Source organism: Leuciscus leuciscus (assembly GCF_965113295.1).
Source record: "Leuciscus leuciscus genome assembly, chromosome: 2".
NCBI classification, from domain to species: Eukaryota; Metazoa; Chordata; class Actinopteri; order Cypriniformes; family Leuciscidae; genus Leuciscus; species Leuciscus leuciscus.
The window spans coordinates 22730441-22751506 of record NC_138726.1 but is presented as its reverse complement, the minus strand read 5'-3'; the positions used below and the strand labels follow the sequence as shown (position 1 = coordinate 22751506).

Here is a 21066-nt window from a genome sequence, read left to right as displayed (position 1 = left end):
TGCACCACAAACATCCCACTATTCTTCCATTCACAAATATAAAGAATATGGTTATGGGGAGATGCCGAAGGTGGAGGAGACGCTTGCGAGCTATCTCTCTCCAGCAACGGCATCTTCCCTGAAAGCTCCTTCACTTCCCTCTAAGCCAGTAAAATTCACATCATCTCTGGTTCATAAATCGTATGCAGCCGCTGGTCAAGCTGCAGCGTGTCTGCATACGATGTCTATTATGCAAGCCTATCAGGCAGAATTATTGGGGGATTTAGAGGAGGGCGGGGGAATTGGTCCTGACACAGTGGCTGAACTACGCAGAGCCACAGATCTGTCTCTCAGGGCCACCAAGGAGACCGCTAAATCAATCGGGCGGTCTATGGCAGCCCTGGTGGCCACTGAGAGGCATCTGTGGCTCAATTTGAGCGATATAAAAGAGAAAGAAAAGCACGTTCTCTTAGATGCTCCGGTTTCCACTGTTGGTTTATTTGGTGATGCAGTAAACAGTGCGGTAGCTAAATCTCAGGAAGCTGCTAAACAGGCAGCTGCATTACAAAAACTTCTCCCCCGCCGTTCTTTCATTGAGGCTGCTGAGCGGGAGCAGCCTCACTCCTCTAAAAAGAGCGCTGAACATCGTGCCACTCAAAAACAGAGTGTGTCCTCTCGTGCTCCCCCACAAAAATCTCGGGGACACGGAGGGCGCTCTCAAACCCAGCAGTCTTCGAGGGGTAAAACGGATCTGCGGACCGTTATTACCGCCAAGAAGGCTGCTGGGAAAAAGTCCTGATGTCTGAGGGCTCAGGACAAATGAGGGTAGTCCCCCCGAAGCAGAGCGGTTAACACCTCTTTTCACGGTGCCCGTCTCTCTTCGGTGCCCTCAGGGGACCGTTCTGCCAACCCTGCCACCTCTGGTGTTACAGGGCGCAGCGGTCTCCGGCGAGCACATATCTCAAGGTCCACCCGGAAACGTAGTGGCCTCGGGATGCCCGCCCCCTCTGAGGAGGGTGCTAGAGCAGTCTGTTTGGTCGTTCCCTGCCGGTGCGCCGTTACAGGGCGACGAACCGACTACTCAACAGCAGGAGAAAAATACGGTGCCGTCTCTCTTCGGTGCCCTCAGGGGACCGTTCTGCCAACCCTGCCGCCTCCGGTGTTACAGGGCGCAGCGGTCTCCGGCGAGCACATATCTCAAGGTCCACCCGGAAACGTAGTGGCCTCGGGATGCCCGCCCCCTCTGAGGAGGGTGCTGGAGCAGTCTGTTTGGTCGTTCCCTGCCGGTGCGCCGTTACAGGGCGACGAACCGACTACTCAACAGCAACAAAATCCAGAAACCAGTCTCGAGAGACTGGTACCTCTAGTAGAATCTTTGACAGCGTGGAAGCTACTGTCAAATGTTTCTCGTTGGGTCCTGCAGACCGTGGAAAAAGGGTATTAGATACAATTCTATTAACGCCCACCGCAGTTTATGGGGGTCCTGCCCACAGTGGTGGGCCCCGAGCAGGTTCTGGTTATGGAACAGGAAGTAAACACTCTGTTAGAGAAAGGGGCCATAGAATATGTACCCCCCTCCAACAGGGAAACCGGGTTTTACAACCGGTACTTCATAGTTCCAAAAAAGGACGGGGGATTGCGTCCCATTTTAGATCTTCGAGTTCTGTACGAGTACATGCAGCTCAAGTTCAAAATGTTAACCTTGAGACAAATCGTGCCACAGATCAGGTCCGAGGACTGGTTTGTCACGATAGACCTCAAGGACGCATATTTCCATCCGTCCGTGTCATTGGGAGTTCCTGAGGTTTGCTTTCGGGGGCAAAGCATACCAATATCGAGTTCTTCCATTCGGCCTAGCTTTATCACCCCGCACTTTCACCAAATGCGTGGATGCAGCTCTGGCGCCTCTGCGCCTCCGGGGTATTCGCATCACGAACTACATCGACGATTGGTTGATTTTAGCTCAGTCGCATTAGATGGCGGTTCAACATCGAGATGTTGTTCTCGCCCATATGAAAGAGTTGGGGTTACGGCTGAACGCCAAGAAGAGTGTGCTTTCTCCATTTTAGAGGACCACTTTTTTAGGCGTGGTTTGGGATTCAGTGTCGATGCAGGCGCGCCTGTCATCGCCACGCTTCGATTCCATCCTGGCAGCTGTGAGAAGTGTAAAGCTAGGCCAGCTACTCACTGTCAAACAGTTCCAGAGACTGTTGGGTCTCATGGCAGCAGCTTCCAACGGGATACCTTTTGGACTGCTGCACATGAGGCCCCTGCAGTGGTGGCTCAGGACCAGAGGGTTTTTCCCCGAGGGGCAACCCATTTCGCACAATCAAGGTCACGCGGTGATGCCTACGTGCCTTGGTTATGTGGAAGAAACCTTGGTTCCTGTCCCAGGGCCCAGTGCTGGGAGCTCCTTGTCGTCGCAAACTGCTAACGACGGATGCTTCCCTCACGGGTTGGGGAGCGATCCTGAGGGTCGCTCATCTCAAGGTCTGTGGGAAGACCATCATCGTTCCTGGCATTCTATAGCCTAGAGATGTTAGCTGTCTTCCGGGCTCTGAGGAGCTTTATCACAGGTCTCAGGGGACACCATGTGTAGTACATACGGACAACACGTCGGTAGTCGCCTATATCAAGGGGGTTTGCGCTGGCATGCCATATCCTCTTGTGGTCCCAGGGGAAGTTGCTGTCACTCAAGGCAGCCTACATCCCCGGGGTCCAGAATATAGGAGCAGACACTCTGTCGAGACAGGGGCCGAGGCCCGGGGAATGGTGGCTCCACCCCCGAGGTGGTGGAGCTGATATGGAAATTATAAGTGGATCTGTTTGCGTCTCGAGAGACGTCTCACTGTCCACTTTGGTTCTCCTTCACGCATCCAGCTCCTCTGGGACTGGATGCTATGGTACAGACGTGGCCGAGGCTACGTCTGTACGCCTTTCCCCCAGTTGCTCTGCTCCCGGGAGTTCTGGAAAGAGTTCGCAGGGACCGGGTTTGCCTGCTTTTTATAGCCCCGCGCTGGCCGGGCAGAGTATGGTTTCCCGATCTTGTGTCCCTCCTCGACGGGCATCCTCTGGAGTTACCCGTCAGGAGGGACCTTCTGTCCCAGGCAGAGGGCTCGATATTTCACCCTCGGCCAGAACTGTGGAACCTGTGGGCTTGGCCTCTGAGGGGGCCCAGCTCATAGAGTCAGGTCTCTCAACCGAGGTTGTTGAGACCATTCTACAGTCCAGAGCTCCCTCCACGAGGAAACTTTATGCCCTGAAGTGGAGAGTATTCACTTCTTGGTGTAGTGACCGTCGGTTGGACCCAGTCCACTGCCCAATTGGTACAGTGCTGGAGTTCCTGCAGGAACGGTTCACTGCAGGTCTGACCCCGTCCACTTTAAAGGTCTATGTGGCGGCCATAGGTGCTTACCACAGTCCTTTGGGTGGAATGTCTGTGGGGAAAGACCCCTTGGTATCTCGTTTCCTTCGTGGCACTTGGAGGTCCTCCTCCCTTTCGAAATCGGACCAGGAGGCGAATAATTTGCTTTGCCCTGTTCGGGCGTTAGACGCGTATGTCCACAGAGCTGCCCTGTGGCGTAAAAGTGATTTTTGCTCCCCTAACAAGGGAGGTCCAGTGTCTAAGCAAAGGATGAGCAAGTGGGTGGTTGAGACTATCTCACTGGCTTATGAGGCGGCTGGACAGCCTTCTCCTTTGGCTGTCCGGTCGCTCTCTACTAGGAGTATGGCGGCCTCTAAGGCCCTTATATCAGGAGTATCGTTACAGGACGTCTGTGATGCGGCAGGCTGGTCCTCACCGCACACCTTCGTCAGGTTCTACTCTCTGGATTTAGACTCTACTCTAGGGTCTCATGTTTTGTCTTCTTAGTGCTGCTCACATGATTACACACAGGACAGACATTTGTAGCTATGGAGGCGTTGGTATAGACGTTCCCATAGCGTCAGCTTTTCGACGCAACGGGAGTTCCCTTGAAAGGGAACGCCTCGGTTACGACTGTAACCTCGGTTCCCTGAAGAGGGAACGAGCGTTGCGTCGCCTTGCCATATCTCCTTCATGCCTGTCAGCGCGACTTCAGACTTTACGAAGCTTTCGTTTTCTGTTTCGGGCCGGCTTTTATAGCTTCCTGGTACGTGACGTCACCCGCCTCTGACGTTCCGCCACACCATTGGACTGATTTTACATGTGCTTCAAGACGTCATCACGCAAAGCGTTCCCATAGCGTCAGCTTTTCGACGCAACGCTCGTTCCCTCTTCAGGGAACCGAGGTTACAGTCGTAACCGAGGCGTTTCATTCATGGTTTTCATCTCTGCCACTATTTACTCCCAAAACACTTCCATGGCACTTTCAGAAAACACACTTAATTTGATGTAATGATGTGAGCACTTCCCCATCGTTTGCTAGTCCTTAGCAAATGATTAGATCCGTCTCAAAAACAGTGATATGATCTCTTAATCCAGCCTTGCCTGGTTTTATCAAAGACCTCCAAAGGCAGCATTCCAGTGATAGCCTGCCAACCTCGTAAGCTTAGTATCGCATACTTGCAGCTTGTTTTGTAAACGAGAAGAGAGGGGGATGCAAAGTCGACAAGTAAACGACTGCAAATCCCCCAGGAAAGAGTTTCTGCATTTAAATCTCATATGCATTTTCCTCACACTCTGATATTAGTAATCAAAATAATAATTTAAATAATTAAAAATGATTAAAATCATGGTAAGTGTGTGTAAAAGTCCTACTACAGCAATGTAGTACTGTATATACCTATACATATAAGGGAAATACTAATATGGCAAGTCAATATCATTATTTTATAAACACAAAGTGCTTCTAGAAAAAATCTGGTCACCATATGCAAATACTTTTTATTTAAATGTATATTAGTTCCATTCAAGTACATACAGTATTTATTCAAAATAAGTACTAAAGCAAAGTGCACCAATTGTATCACTTCTGGCATTTCATAACCTCTAAGTATTTTATAAAAATATAATTCTGTATGTATAATGTTAGTGCATGCATACTTCACTTTTGAATCTCCATAGTAAATGGAGCAGTCAATGTGAATCCACTCAGCACAAGTTCATTCCCCTCATTTATGGAAAATAGTATTGTTACAGTTCAGACAGACATTCTGAATTTTCCTCCAATGCTAAGCAGTGTTTTTGTGGGTCTTTTCATGGGGGCTTTTTACCTCAAATACCATCCTTGCACTTATTCAACAGTTAGTTAAAAAAAAAAATGTCTAAAATATGTTATAATTTATACATTTATTGTAATAAATGTAATACATATTAGATCAAATTACCTCAAACTTGATCTTTTGTCATTACATGTGATGTCGAATTACCTCAAATTTGATAATTTATCATTACATGTGATGTCTTGTGTTACAAAATAAACTGATCAAGAGGAGACAGTGGAAATCTGATCTCAGACCAACATTACTGTCTTTTATGTTTGTTCTCAGAGAACACCATTTTTTTTTTAATGGTGAAAACAGTGGGAGAGTTTTGCAAACCTGCAAGACCTACAAGATGCCACATTCATCAGACATCAGAGAGGGAACACAAGCAGTTCAGGGAAAGACTCACTGATGCTCTGAAGTCAGACAGAACACCTCAGTTTTAATGAAAGGAACCTCTGCGAGACTGCGACTAAGAGCTAATTATTCTTCGCGTAAGAAAAAATGCCTTGCATAGAGGAGCCTCTGAATGTGGTTGTTTCATATCTACTGCATGTTGAGATGAAGACTTAACTGTATCAGTGATTGAATTATAAGCCCATGCTTCCAGGATGACATAAAAGAGTGAGCAGTAAATCTGTTCTTTCTCCAGTGCCGACCCACTGTCTCTAATGTGGGGTATGGTGATGAGACTTAACTGTATCACTGAATATTGGATTAACCTGGATGAATCAAGTTAGCCTGATTAGATCTCCTCTTATGCTGGCTAATGCAGGCGAATTTTAATTTAGTCACAATGACTTTCAAGAGCGGGATAAAAATAACATTTACATTCATTGTGAGCTTTGAATGCGACCTCTCCCTGAAACCACAAAGCTTTAAACTACGACTCTGTTGCATGATTCATCCTTTTTAATTATACATGTAATTCTACAGACAAACAACCTAAATGTTAAGCATCAAGCACCATTGAAGCGTTCAGAGCAAAATTGTGCCTTTTAAGACTCTCAGATTTACTTGATGTGGCTGGCTGGTGCGTGGAAATTGCTTCACACATTGTGTAGTACACAAATCACACACACACACACACACACACACACACACACACACACACACACACACACACACACACACACACACACACACACACACACACACACACACACACGAGTTGGGTTTTCATGTTTTACGGGGACTTTCCATAGACGTAATGATTTTTATACTGTACAAACTGTATATTCTATCCACTAAGCTTAAACATAATTTAGTATGATTTATAAGCTGTTTTACTAGTGGGGACAAAAACATGTTCCCACAAGGTCAAACATTTCTGGCATTGCTGTCCTTTTCGGGATATTTGGTCCCCATTTCATAGGGTTTCCCATGAGCTTTCTGTCCCTCTGTTGACAGTCGCAACAACCACTTTGACGCTTCAAAGTTCATTAAGAGATTGTTAATTTTATGAAGAGACACAATCGCTTTATATGATGAACAGATTGAATTTAAGCTTTTATTCACATATAAACATTCATCAGCGAACATAAACAGAAGCTCAACCGAACATGATTAACGAGTGAGAATGAACCTCATTGGTTTTCACAAGTTAAGCAAACATGCTTGAGCCTCCGTTTACCACAACTAATTAAATTCAATCTGGTGATCATATAAAGTGATCATGTCTCTTCAGAAAATTTGGACTAAACCGCTCAATTCATATGGATTAGTTTTATGATCTCTTTGTGAACATTTTGAAACGTCAAATGGTAGTTGCATAGACTGTCAATGGAGGGACAGAAAGCTTTCAGATTTCATCAAACACATCTTCATTTGTCTTCCAAAGATGAACGATCGGCTTAAGTGAGTGACTTAATGATTAACTCATTATAGTAACATTTGCCACCACCTACTAGCAGTTTTAGTTTCATGTTTGCATTTTTTTTTTAAATTGCTAACAAGCTTCGGTCAATACTGAAGCCACTTTTTCAAAACTCATCATACCATTACCAAAATGAATTTCGGCCAAACAGTTAATCTCACCTCCAAAACTCACTCAGCCCAACAAAACACTTCATATACTGTATGTCTCAAAGTAAGTTCGTTCCACCAAAACACTGGCAATAATTCTCCTTCAGAAAGTATAAAAGAAGATGAAAAGAACTGATGTCATTTGAAAGATGTAGTCATTGAATTAATTTTGTGCCAAATAAATGATAAATGATCCACAGTTTAGCTCACATAGACGAGTGAAGAGTTTTGAAAAAGTGACCCAAGTATTGAAAAATGTGTCCTAGCGATTGTAAAAAAAAAATTAAGGATTTGACACAAAAGATGATGAAAATTTAACAGGCCCTATGTGATTGTATAAGCATGTGTGTATAAAAGCTTTGTGTGAATGGCTATGCCCATTCAGAGCAGCGTATCGTAACACTCTCAGTCCTAACGAATTGACATTGACATATCTCAGGTAGCTAACTGTTTTTCAGAATGCCGTTAGCAAAACAGTAAATGTCGGAAGAGCTACGAAAATGGCCTGTTCCAAATTGTCAGTGTTTACAGTGACCGTAAAGATGATAAACAAGTATGCATTTGTTCTCCACAACAGAAGCACTAAATCAGCAAGAGGGTAATGATTGTTAAAGGGGTCCTATTATGCTGTTTTACAAAGTCTTGATTTTGTTTTGGGATATACTAGAATATGTTTTCATGCTTGATTGTTCGAAAAACGCATTATTTTTCACATACTTTACATTATTACAGCACCTCTCTCCCCAGTCTGGCTTGAACACGCCGATTTCGATGAAGCCCCTCCTTCAGAAATACAAAATGTGCTGTGATTGGTTAGCTGGCCTAATGTGTTGTGATTGGCAGCACTTAGCCAAAACGTCCCGGGAAATGTCCCGCCCCTCCATAACTGCAAGTTCCACTCTAGTGTAAATAAGGTTGGCGTCAATTTCAAACCAATTCGAGCCCAATTCAGACCCTGACGATGTTAACGAACAAGAGGATCATGCAGAACGGATTTCATGCACGGACTTTGCAAGCACTAATTTCACAGGACGTTTCAGAGTGGTAATTTTTGCAATTTTCTTATACATTATAGATATGATGTATCCACCATTTAATCATGATACAGTATTTGTCGGAAAATTAAGGTAAAACAAACAGTAATCGATCACAAAATCCTGCTTAATTTTCCTAAGGAGTGGTGAACCGTCTTACAAAAGCGAGAAAACAGAAAACAAGCTGTTCTCCTTAAAATGTGCAGCGCACAGATAAACGTTGTAGTTATGATATTCAGGAACAGTGTTTAAAATACATTTTAACCACTTTAAGGTAGTCAGCCTTAGGAAGGTCAAACTAATGAGTTTTGGGAAAGGGGTCGAGAAAAGTATGTCTCTTCGACGTAGCGACAACACTGTCTTCTCTAATGCAGCTTAACCAGGCCTTGTCCCCTTTTTGCATATTCTGTAGGCACAGATTATTTAAATGAGTACCATTGTGACTTCATAAGATCCGGAAAAATCGCGTTGTTGTCCAAACGAGCCGTTTGTTTTGGTTCTTGAAGAGGGGATTCTGTTAAATAAAATATCCTCCTCTGGAGTGGACTTTGATCTTTGTAACCTTGCAGATCTTTTTTATGCTCAGACAGCAACATTACACACTAACTAAAGTTGAAAAAGTGGAAAAGCATAATAGGACGCCTTTAAGAGTGGGAACATTAAACGCCACAATGAATCAAAACACATTTTGAGCAAAAATGTATATAAAAAAATATCAAGTTGTATTATAGCCATGATGAGTCTGTGGACCTTCAGCTCAGTGAAAAATAAGTGATTTAAATTTGAGTACCCCTGTTACACAGTACTCAACATTTGAAGTGGATCAAAAAAGACAAAAAAGGGTATTGTTCAAAATTCATGTATAACTTTGATGAAAGGTTTTGACAACTTCAGTTTCAATGTACTGCAAAACACATTCCAAACCAACTCAGGCATTTAAAGCCATGTGCAATAGCACTAGACATTTATTAGCTGTGAGCTCAATCATAACTGTAACAATAACTAGAGTTTACCTGAGCAGAGGAATTTCTTGGCTTGATCGCTCGTCATGGTCCCCTTCTCCTGCAGCTGTAAAACAGAAGTTCTTAAGATCCTCTTGATTTCCTCTGAGACTGCCCTCCATGCCTTGTCGTTCTTTGATTTTGATATGCTGCTTGACTCCATCTGTGGGGTAAAAGTACATACGGAGTCATCGAATTATTTAAGGTTCCATTGTTTGGATATTGTCCTTTTGAACCTATACAAAAGAAAACCCACATCATATCCTGTCCCAGTTATATTAATCAACACTTTTCTCATTCCACTAAAAAGCAATAACAAATGCATTAGTACTGTTTAAAATTTTTTGCTTTAACTGTAATGCTAGAATAGCTAGCACAAACCATTTTGTGCTTCATACATCGCTACACTATTGGCGTTATATAATGGATCTTTATTGACTGCAAATTTTCACTGAAATTTCACTGTCACCGCACATAATCACTAATATATTTGCACTGTTCTATACCAAGTCAAATCAGATAAACAGAATGTGCCAAGAACATGACTGTAAATGTAAGTTATTTTTCTATTTTTAATTAATTATTTATTTATTGGCTATTTATATGCTTGTTATAATCGACAGCCAAATAGAGGGAGAGAGAAGGGGCATCAGGATAAGACACAGGCCTGAAATCAAACCTGAAACTGCTGTGCCACAGCTCCTACATTATTTTAGTTTTGTACTTTATGAATACATTTGCTAAAACATGACTCGTCTAATTGAATTCTGGCTTCTGGTATAAGTCATTTCCAGCTATTTTAGCAGCACAAAACCATGCCGGCATGGTGCTTAATACTGCAAACTGGTATTTGTTGTCATGTACTAGTTCATATTCATAAACACATTGGTTTGTAGCACAAATCATTTTACAGTTTAGTGCACATTGTTATTCTTCTAGTTATTTACCTATAGCAGCTAATGAATTTAAAGGGGTCATGACATGAGAAACCAAATTTGCATTGATCTTTTGGTATATAAGAGGTCTTTGTACCATTAAAACTTCCTGCAAGTTTCATAGCTTAAGACGTCCTCCCCATTATAAACAAAGCATTTATTTAATCAAGCTCTAATTACAGCTCGTTGGGGATCCATGGTAAGAAGTGACGTCACGGTACGAAGTGACGTACCAGTCGTTTGCATATGACCGCCTCCAGCGCAAGACAACTACGCCTCATTTCGCATCATCGCATCGTTGTCACGCCCACAGGTGTTCAGTCGACGTACAGCGAGTGGGTTTGTTTACAAGAAGATTGCGATGCCACGCAGATGTGCTGTTCCTAGCTGTGGACAAACAAAATGTTTGAATACGCTGCTGAACGATCCAGACGTCAGGGAAAAATGGATGCAGTTTATTTTTTGCGGACGTCCCAGTCACGGCAGTGTTAATTTAAGCGTGTGTTCTCTACATTTCAAGGATGACTGTTTTGAGAACAAATCGCAGTATGATGCTGGCTTTGCCAGAAAACTTTTGCTTAAAGATCAGGCCGTGCCGACTATTCTGGGTCCCAACGCCGCCGCAAACTGTAAGTAATGTATTTCATCTTAAAGGACAAGTTCGGTATTTTACACTTAAAGCCCTGTTTACAGATCGTATCTGATGAAATAGAACGGTTAAGATTGAAATTTGGACACATGCTGCTGTCCCGAGAATTTTAGGTTTATTTCGCTAATGCCCGTGGTTTGCTTGCAATTGGCAAAGGTGCATTATCGCCACCAACTGGGCTGGAGTGTCTATTATTCAAGCTCTCAACGGAAGAATCACGGGTGTGACGCGTTTGGCAAAATAGGTCCACAGAAGCTAAATAAACCTAAAATTCTCGGGACAGGAGCATGTGTCCAAATTTTAATCTTAACCGTTCTATTTCATCAGATACGATCTGTAAACAGGGCTTTAAGTGTAAAATACCGAACTTGTCCTTTAAAACTACTTTTAGCCAATGATGTTAGCCAATCATAACAGTGGGCGTTAACACTGAACTCTAAAAGGGGAAACACCCCCAAAACAGACTGTTTGAATCAGAGGATGAGAAACAGGTTGGGAAAAGGTTATGGCTTTCAAAATCAAAATTTTGAACGTTTCTAAAAGTTGAAATGTAATGTAGCAGGATGTCAAAAAGTAAAAAAAATACAAATTGCTCTGTCTGCCTGAACAGAGAAATTGAAAGCAGACACACTGTGTTATTGAAGTAATATTTTAGGAAGTGTTTGTCATGAACCCAGTCACCTACCAGAGAGACAGAGGACAGAAACAGACAGAGACAGAGAGAGAGAGAGAGAGAGAGAGAGAGAGAGAGAGAGAGAGAGAGAGAGAGAGAGAGAGAGAGAGAGAGAGAGAGAGAGAGAGAGAGAGAGAGAGAGAGAGAGAGAGAGAGAGAGAGAGAGAGCGGTCTCTCAGTGGGTCAGTGGGTGTTTTTGCTGAGTGCAGGTAGATCCTCAGTCCCTGCTGTTTTTCTCATTTTAGTCCAACAGAGACCCTCAGCTTCACAGACGCTTTCTCAATTTGCAGCCACTCTGCGTTGCAACCTGATTTATACACACACTACATGATCTCCTCTCTCTCTCTCTCTCTCTCTCTCTCTCTCTGTGTGTGTGTGTGTGATAGAAAGTGAAACTGTCAGGAGTATGCTTGGTCCATTGGCTGCGTCCGAAATCGCACATTCTTGGGTAGGTACTTATTTTGAATAAGTAATTGAAAAAAGTACATTCTATATAGTATGAATGTCGGATGTACTACATTCGCCATGCTGTAATTATCACGTCACCTACAGGCATCAGTTGCGTCACTTCATGCTTCAATCCTCTCCCATGGCCTCATGGGATATTCAAGTGTCCATCGTATGCACACTTTAGAATCTCGATGGAAGTAGTAGGTCATCCGGGTACTTTTTGCCTACTCTTTTATGAGTACTGTGAATTCGGACATACTTCTGTTATCACCTACTAGGGAAGTATAAGATTTCAAATGCATCCATTGTGTTCTGGTTTGGTTCTGTTCTGTTCCCGTTTGTCTGTGTTACCTTTTCTTGTTTGTTTCCATGGTTTCTGATTAGTTACACACTTGTTTCTGTTCCAGTTAATTAACTAACTCTGTGTATATATAGCCCTAATTTTTTGTTTATACCTGTTCGTTCTCACTTCAGTGTTAAGTTGATGGACTGTATCTTCTCTGGCGTTTATCCAGTGCTGCTGCGTTTCTGGTACTTTTGTTTATATTGTTAAATAAAGGGACTGCTGAATTAGATCCTAATAATAATAAATAATAATAATGCGTTTATTTTATATAGCGCCTTTCAGGAAACTCAAGATCGCTTTCCAATAAAGTACAAATAACCATGACATAGAAACATGACATGAAACAATATAAATAAATTGAGATGGATAACATAATAGATAGTGGTACATAAACATAGAAATCAGAACATAAAGTCAGGGGTCAGGGAAACAAGTAGCAAAAAGATATGTTTTAAGTTGGTTTTTGAAATCGTGTAATGATGAAAGGTTGCGGATGTGTTGGGGAATATAATTCCAGAGAGTTGGGGCAGCAATATAAAAAGCCCTTCCCATGTGAGGACCCTAGCTGCGGAGTTCTCAATATATTTTCGAATATTCTGCCTCTCAACTATCCTTGCTGCAACCAACGTGACCGAAACAGAGTTTGTGTGTGTATAAGAAAGGAGGAGACAGGCCTTGGTGAGGTTTAATGAAAGGCAAACTAAATTTATGAAGCTAATAAACTCTATAAGCGGTGACCAGTGTTCTCTCTCAGGCCTACCATTTCTACAGCTCTCCATATAAAACAAAAACAGCACCAGTCAGCCACTGACATTTACAGGTTGTTTCTGTGTGTGCGGGACAGGTCAGACCTGCTGAAAGCTGAACGTAATCCTGGATGTATAGCGACTGCCCTCTCATGTGCCTCAAAAGCATTGGTGTTTGCTAGACTTCTGAAATGAGGTGGTAAAGTCCCCTATCTTGCTTTGGGTGTTTAAATTCATGTTCCAGTTGCATTTTCTGTTTACACAATTGTTAATGAAACACCACACTGAAAAAAAAAATGGTAACCTAAAAATGTGCCTCATGTAGTTGTAGGACTTGAGAATGAACCAGACCCAAATGAATCTTTCAGACTAATCAAGAAGCAGAATTTCATAGAAACTCCAGATCAACATGCAGGAACCTAAATCAGACAATATGCCATTCGAGACTCCATTCAGTCTGAGCAAACTAACAACCCCCCCAGCAAAGACCTTTATGGCCATACAAGCTTGTAAAGATGAGCCAAGTGTAAGACTGGAAAAACTGGAAGTAAAAACATCACACAGTAAAAATGCCCCTCCCAACGCCAAAAACCAGTCGTCTGTGGATGAGAACCCGAAAGAACAAGGACTGGTGGAACGTTGTCCTGCTTTACTTCACAGACGCTGAAAGGAGAATTTTAGAATGAACACACTCATAAATATGACACATTATTCAACAGGAAGAACAGCTCGTTCAGCGCTTCATATGCTATTTCTACATCATTGCACACGCGCAGTCCTTTCAGTTTCGGTTTTCAATCCCATCAAGGGTTTACATGTCCTCTCGATTGGATTATAAAAGGAATAAACCACCCCTTTCAATCTGATCTAAATTTCATTCGGATCGAGCTCAATCGGATCGATTAAGGTGACTAAGGGCTTTTCAGTTCAATTGAGCCGTCAATATGATTACTAATGGATTATTTGGTTGCATGTAAACGTAGCCAGTGTCTAATTGGTCAGAACTCACCTGAGAGGCTGGGCAGCCATTTGAGTTTAAAATATTCGGACACAAACAAAGACAATAAGGCGATTTAGACTAGCCTTGTAGAAAAGAGGCAGATCAAGATCAGAAGTTAACAGTTTTCATTCAATCCAACTCCATTGACTTGTATTGGATGAAAAACTACGATAAAACCTGTTGGAAAGCATCTTTTGCAGCGATTTTTGTGTGAGCATATCAGTGAACACCCCTGACCACTCGGTGAGTTTCATGTCTTTGTAAACGAAAGTTTAATGCGTTTTAGGAAGGATTATTCCAGTGCACCTATGCAACCATTGTGGAGGTGGGGGGTGCTACCACAGAAACCGAACATTTTCGGGCCAGCAGCATTTGTCCAAATTTCAATCTTAACCATTGTATTTCATCAGAAACGATCTGAAAACAGGGCTTTAAGTGTAAAATACCGAACTTGTCCTTTAAGGGTAAGATCAGGTAGAAATATCTATTTAATGTAACAATTGCAGTTTATCCCCTTGTACAGTTTACCTTACACTTGGGACAACCAAAAAGAAACCTCTCTCACCACAGAGGTCTTGACCTCCTCTAAACTTTTTCAACTGTAATGATAAGAAGAAATATTAAAATGATTTCAGAAGGGTCATGTGACTGAAGAGTGGAGTAATGACTGTTGGAAATGGCTTTGCCATTACAGGAATAAATTAATAGATTTTAAAATATATTACAATAGAAAACAGTTATTTAAATTGTAATACTATTTCAGAATATTATTAAATGTACTGTATTTTTTATTAAATAAAATAAATGCAGCCTTGGTGAGCATAAGATACTTCGTGAGCTTAGAATTATAAGGTTCTATCTCCACTTTTGGTCGAAATTGAGTTTTTAACATAATCTGATCCATTAGGTGTTTATTAATGCCTGTGTGGTGTTATTTTTGTAAACAAATATTTTGTTAGTAGTTATTAATAAAATAAAAAGGTTCCATCTCTCCATTGCCAGCTGAGATGTAAAAACTTTGATGCTCAATATCTCAGAACTACCCTAAACGGAGATAGAACCTTATAATTGGTCACTACTTCTTTAAAAAAATCTTTAAAAAGCTTACAGACCCCAACATTTTTAACGATGGTGTACAGAGGAATCATTCAATCATTTTCCATCATTCAACTCTGTTAACCAAGATATTGTAAGAAAATGTTTAAATCAATCAAAAATATTTCCTCTCCATTTGTATAGTGTTAGCTCTTTAAAAAGTTAGATTTTTCTTTGTTCCTTTCTTAGCACCAACAAGAGTTTATTTTTTTCTAAAAGCTGGAAGTCCTAATTCTTCAAATATATTATCTTTTATTTATACCTTCCTGCTCTTCCTACTTACAGAGTTCTGGTAGTTCTTCAGCATCTCAGCTTTCGGTTTCAAGTAGTAGGCAGGCGGGACCGAGTTCTCATCTCGACAGTACCACTCCTCCAAGATCCGTGTGTCTAGTCCCGCCTCCACCGCCGCATCCAAGATCATCTCAAACTCGGCTGACTCCACCTCTCCTGGGACCCGAATGCTGCCGTACTTCTCTCCAATGAGCCCCTGGGAAAGAGATGGGGGAAAAGTATTTACACCTCAATCAAAACATATCAAAGCAACGTGTAAAAGCAGGAGTAAAAAAAGAGTCACTGTGCACAGCCCTGGCTTTTTTTTTTTTTTTTTTTAGGACTAAGGCCATTTTTAACTGTGGGTAAATCAAGAGTTCAAACTTATAATTTTGAAGAATTTCACCGCTTTTAACACTGGGTTTTGAATACCTTAAAGCTTTTGCAGTTGCATGCCAGTGCATGCTGCATTCTTATTAGCATATTATGAGGTCAATAACATTGACTGGACATTGTAAACTGGCCTCGTAAATATGCAAATAAGAATGGTAACCCAGGGTTTAAAAGTGAACAGTATGAAATCTTGAAATCTGAATACCCAGGATTAATTAAGTATGAACAGTGTGAGACCAGGGTTAATCATTTCAAATGATTAGAGGGGAATGGCACTGCAAGCGAGACACCAGCCTTCCCACACATTACCTGTTTGTACCCAACACACAGGAAGAAACTGGCTCCACTCAGAGATTGCAGAATCTCGCAAAGGTATTAGGTGTCACCCAGCCCGCAGCTCTGCAGATATCTGCCAAAGAGGCACCACGTACCAACGCCCAGGAGGAGGTAACGGATGGATGCTCACTATGAGGGGGCACGGCTCGCCTTGGGATTGGTACGCCAAAGCGATGGCATCCATGGGCCTGCTTGGAGACAGCCCTTCCCTTCTGCTGACCTCCAAAGCAGACAAACAGCTGTTCAGAGCTTCTGAAGCTCTGCGTGCGCTCCACGTAAACACGCAGGGCGCAAACTGGGGAATGAGGAAGCATAGCGTTGTTCACTGCAAGACCGTACCCTGTATATCCCAGAGATTGAGGAAACTGCTATTTTATTTAAAATGTGGGTACTGCTGGCCATAGACAGAAAGAAGAAAAAACCCTGTGTATCAGCAGAAGAGACTCCAGCCTTCACGAGGAAGGAGAGTCGCGACCGTAGTGTCGACAGTGTTAGTCATTGCAGTGAGGGTATGAACCATCCACGAATGCCATCTCAGCATGCTCTCGCCCCAGACATGTGAGACAGTGATCATGGCCGTCAGATGAAGACAGGAAACGACTGTATCCAGAAACACACGTACGGAAAGGCATCTTTAAAAAGACACTTACCGACCATGCTTGCTCTTTTAGGGAAATCTGCTCTTAGCACTGAAGCGCCCAGGGGAATTTTGCTGCACTTATCTATGCACTGGTCTTTTAGAATGGCAAAACTCGCAGAATGCGATGTAAAACAATCTCCGTAGCACACTCATTGCTTGGTGACTGGAAGAGTGATCGCTGTGCAACCACTCAGCTCAGAAGTAAAAATCTGAATGAGTGGATGCGTGCCGCCATCTTATATACCTGTATGTAAGGGGGAGTGACAGTTCTATTGGCCATTCCCCTCGCCAATTCCATTGGCCTTTTTTTTTTTCTAAAACTAAAACTAATGACTGGGGCTCCCAAGTGAGACCCCATTTGTCAGTCGACATAGCGTTGTAGTGACTGAAAGATGGGGAACTATAAATATTAAAAACAACTTTGTGAAGGCACTATTGATTTCATCTGATTGGTGTGAGTGCAAATATCATGTAATCACACACATCCTGAATACCAGAATGAAACCGTGAAAAGAAAAAATGCATGGCATCATCCCGCTCAGACGTGTGCACTGTTCAGCCTCCAGCAAATGTCAGAAAATCATTTGGTTTCAATTTCAGGCTTCACAATTTCATGAAATCTCGTCACATTGAATGTGGAAAATGAGCAATGCTTTATGACCAAGTCTAACTCTGAATCTTTTGACCTGTAATAAACGTTATTATTATTGTTATTTTATTATTTTGGACATCCATTTTTGTGAGGATTCTCTTCCACCAATCTTTAATCTGTGGTTGTGAAAACAGCAGTATATAAAATATTTAAAAAAACATGGGTTGAAGGGAAGAAGGTGATGCTTTCTTGTGACTTTATTATAACATTATTATTAATATTATTATGCTCAAATACAAAAACTGAAGGACATTCCAGCTGCTGTCTTTGTCACAGCCTCAGACAATGGATAACAGGAACAGAGAGACTGTGAGAAACTGGTCAAACGAGCGTTAGGGTGTCATGTGGAGATATGTTCTGTTGGCAATTGAGACGCACACACTCACACAAATAAGCATTATACACACTGAGGATACACACTGTTATCTGCACCCTTAGGCATAAAGAACAAGGTGTGTGTGTTTGTGTGTGTGTGTGTGTGTGTGTGTGTGTGTGTCTGTGAGAGAGAGAGAGAAAAAGAGAGAGAGAGAGAGAGAGACCCTATAGTGCTATCTGTGTTGCTTAGTGCCTCTGAAATTGTTTGCTCAGTCTACTTCCAGATAGGCCAGTATTTTTCCTTAGCATGGTCAAAACAAGAGGATATTATATGCTTTGTGCAGCCCCTCAACATTCAGTGCCAATGGAAGTGAGTGCTCTGGACCGTGTGCAGTGAGACACAATCCCTTGATACTGTGACACACTTTGATGGCACATGAACAGGTACTAGAATAAACAGACACTTTGAAGTTGTATTAGGAGTATAGCGCTTTCTTTTTATCATCTACTTCTTATGTTATTTTGCGGCTCTATTAGAGTTCTCTCTTTATGCTTCTTTCATTCCTTCTGGCTCTTTCTGCCCATCTCTCTCGCTCTGTCTCTGCTCCAGGCTGTGTGACAGTGAGTTTCAGCTGCTGTCTCCTCTTGCACAAGCTTTGATGTCTGTCTTATTGCTACTGTTCTAAGAAACCATAACCTCAGAGCAATGTGGGAAGTGGAGAGTGTGGGGAGTGTTGTTCAGGATTAACTCATCTTTGAGGAATGTCAAGTTCATTGTTTAAGATTATGAACAGTTTCAAAAAGAAAATGTTTTTTCCTTTTAAGACTCAGGGCTATAAATGCAAATGCACAATGAAATAAATCACAATGAAAAGACATAAAGGTCCAAGGTCCTAAGGTGATCAAAAATACAGTAAAATCAGTAATATTGGTAAATATTATTATAATTTAAAATAAATGTTTTCTATTTGAATATATTTTAAAATTTAATTTATTCCTTTGATGGCACAGCTGAATTTTCAGCAGTCATTACTCTGGTCTTCACTGTCACATGATCCTTCAAAAAACATTCTAATATATGATTTGGTGCTCTTATTTTCAGTCCTTCCTGGATTTGGTGATTCTGCAATCACAGAATTGAATGAAAAATCAATGAAACAGTTGTTCTGTTCAATATTTTTGTGGAAACCGTGATCATTTCCCCCAAGGATTCTTTGATGAATAAAAAGTTCAAAAGAACATAATTTATTTTAAATAGAAATCTTTTAACATAATATTTTAACATTGACCAGTAGTGTATACATTTGAAATAATAAGGCTAAAAATAACTTACAAACTCAAAATGAATGTGTGTAGATGTTTGTAGTCAGACTGTTCTTTAAAATGTAATATCTGTTTAAATGTTACCAGTTTTAGCAGTCCTGTAGTCTGTTTCCATATTAATCTGAGTGTTTCTCTCTCGTTTCTACCCATCTCTGCCTGTCACATTTAAATTAAACAATTTCAATCTGCCTAGAGACCTTCTCTAGAGACACACCAGCATATGCAACCTAGAACTGTCAGCCGCAAACCGGCTCACATCTGATCTGTCTGATCAAAGCCTCATTTTGACTCTAAAATAGACCCAAATACATGTATTTCCATGCAATGGCACTAGACAACATCACTGAACTTCATGGAGGAAATCCCACATATAGATCAAACGCTTAGAGAGCTCCAAGTGTGTCAGGGTTTTCTTGTACTTGCACTCCAAACCATGAGGTCTAAAGGGAACAGGCTTTGAACCCAAGTCTGCTTTGGGCCATCCAAAGGGGTTTAAGGGACAAGACTTTTTCTTTGCAAACTGACCTCTATTCTTTCTCTTATGAGATAATGAAGTGCTCTTTGGGAAAAGCCAGCAGAGTTTCTAGGAAACTTCTCAGTAACTACTAAAAGTGCACAAGTCAGAACGACTAACCATATGTCTCTTTGGCAAAGGAGACGAGTTTATCAAATTTTAATTAGACCACTGAGAAAAGTGGCCTGGATCTTGCCCGGTCTAGTAAAGGTGAAGTGTGTGATTTTTCAATGTAACATACTTTCAACTTAAAGGGATACTCCACCGATTTTTCATATTAAACTATGTTATTCCCTTAACTAAGATGAGTTGATACATACCTCTCTCGTCTCAGTGCGTGCACTCAATCGCTCTGGGGCGCGGCGACACTTTGATAGCACTTAGCTTAGCCCAGTTCATTCAATATGGGCCAAGCAGAGAAGCTACCAAACACCTCCACGCTTGTAAGCACTTCGACTTGGCGCAGTAATATCTTCACTCGTGAAAAATCCTCTCACCGGCCCCCGCTCCCTCTAGTGAAGATATTACTGCGCCAAGTCGAAGTGCTTACAAGCACTTGCTATGGTATTCCGCCATACAATATAGTTATCCATTTTACACGCTTAGAAAAGCGCAACGTTTTGTTTTGTGTCACCGTCCTAGGTCGAGTTACACTACGCGAGTAACTGTATTTAACCCTTTCGCACGTACGATCACACCGGTGTGATCAGTCTAAGCTGGTCCCTGGAGCGTACGATCACACCGGTGTGATTAGAACGGTCAGTGCATGACGTGATCAACTGCTAAATTCAAATGTGCTTTCGCGCGTTGGCTGACGCTGAGCCAGAGACAGGCGCGCTCAGAGCTGTCATATATCACAACTTTTCAGTGTTTTCAACCACATAATGTTTATTTTAGGTTCCAGACATATAAGTACTAAAAAAACAATACATTACAGTTCGTAAAATACACACTGATGTCAAAGGAAGAGGCAATAATAATCCTTTCCATTATAATTCGTTTTATTCATATCAGATACATTGTGTAAGTAACTTTAAAGTTTACTCTATTCTTCTCCCAGTTGATCTGCCACTTACTTGTATGTATTTCGGGAGAAGTGGATGAATTAACGTGTTGTAAATCCAACAGATCCGATTCTCTGAACTGCGCGTCTGCGGCACAAACTAAGATGGCGGCGCCCATCGCGAATACAGCTGAACTAACGCGATCGTTATAAATGTGTTTAAACAACAAAACACTTCCACTTGCATATATTTGACAACCGGAATATCAGATATTTCATGCCATATCTAACAAATTTGTGAATATTTTGAACAAAAAAGGAAAAATGACATAAAAGCAGATCATCATTCATTCAGCTCTGTTGTTGCTGCGGTGTGTCACGTGACAATCAATGACGCGTCACCACGGAAACCATAAAGTGACACATTCTAAATAACGGTCGCCTTGAAAAACTCACGCTGGGGGGTCAGTCAGAATATTTTAAACTTACGTGTGAAAGGGTTA

General features: G+C 41.8%; 1 protein-coding gene across 2 annotated transcripts in view; it reads right to left on the bottom strand.

The window, feature by feature from the left end:
• nwd2 (NACHT and WD repeat domain containing 2) overlaps positions 1-21066 on the bottom strand; it is an 82275-nt gene that overhangs the window by 8125 nt on the left and 53084 nt on the right. For both annotated transcript variants that reach the window (XM_082151307.1, XM_082151306.1), the window contains exons 5-6: positions 15401-15604; positions 9236-9386 (exon numbers count right to left, since the gene is read on the bottom strand). In XM_082151307.1, the coding sequence (XP_082007433.1) occupies positions 9236-9386; positions 15401-15604 (355 nt within the window). The remainder of the gene's footprint in view (positions 1-9235; positions 9387-15400; positions 15605-21066) is intronic.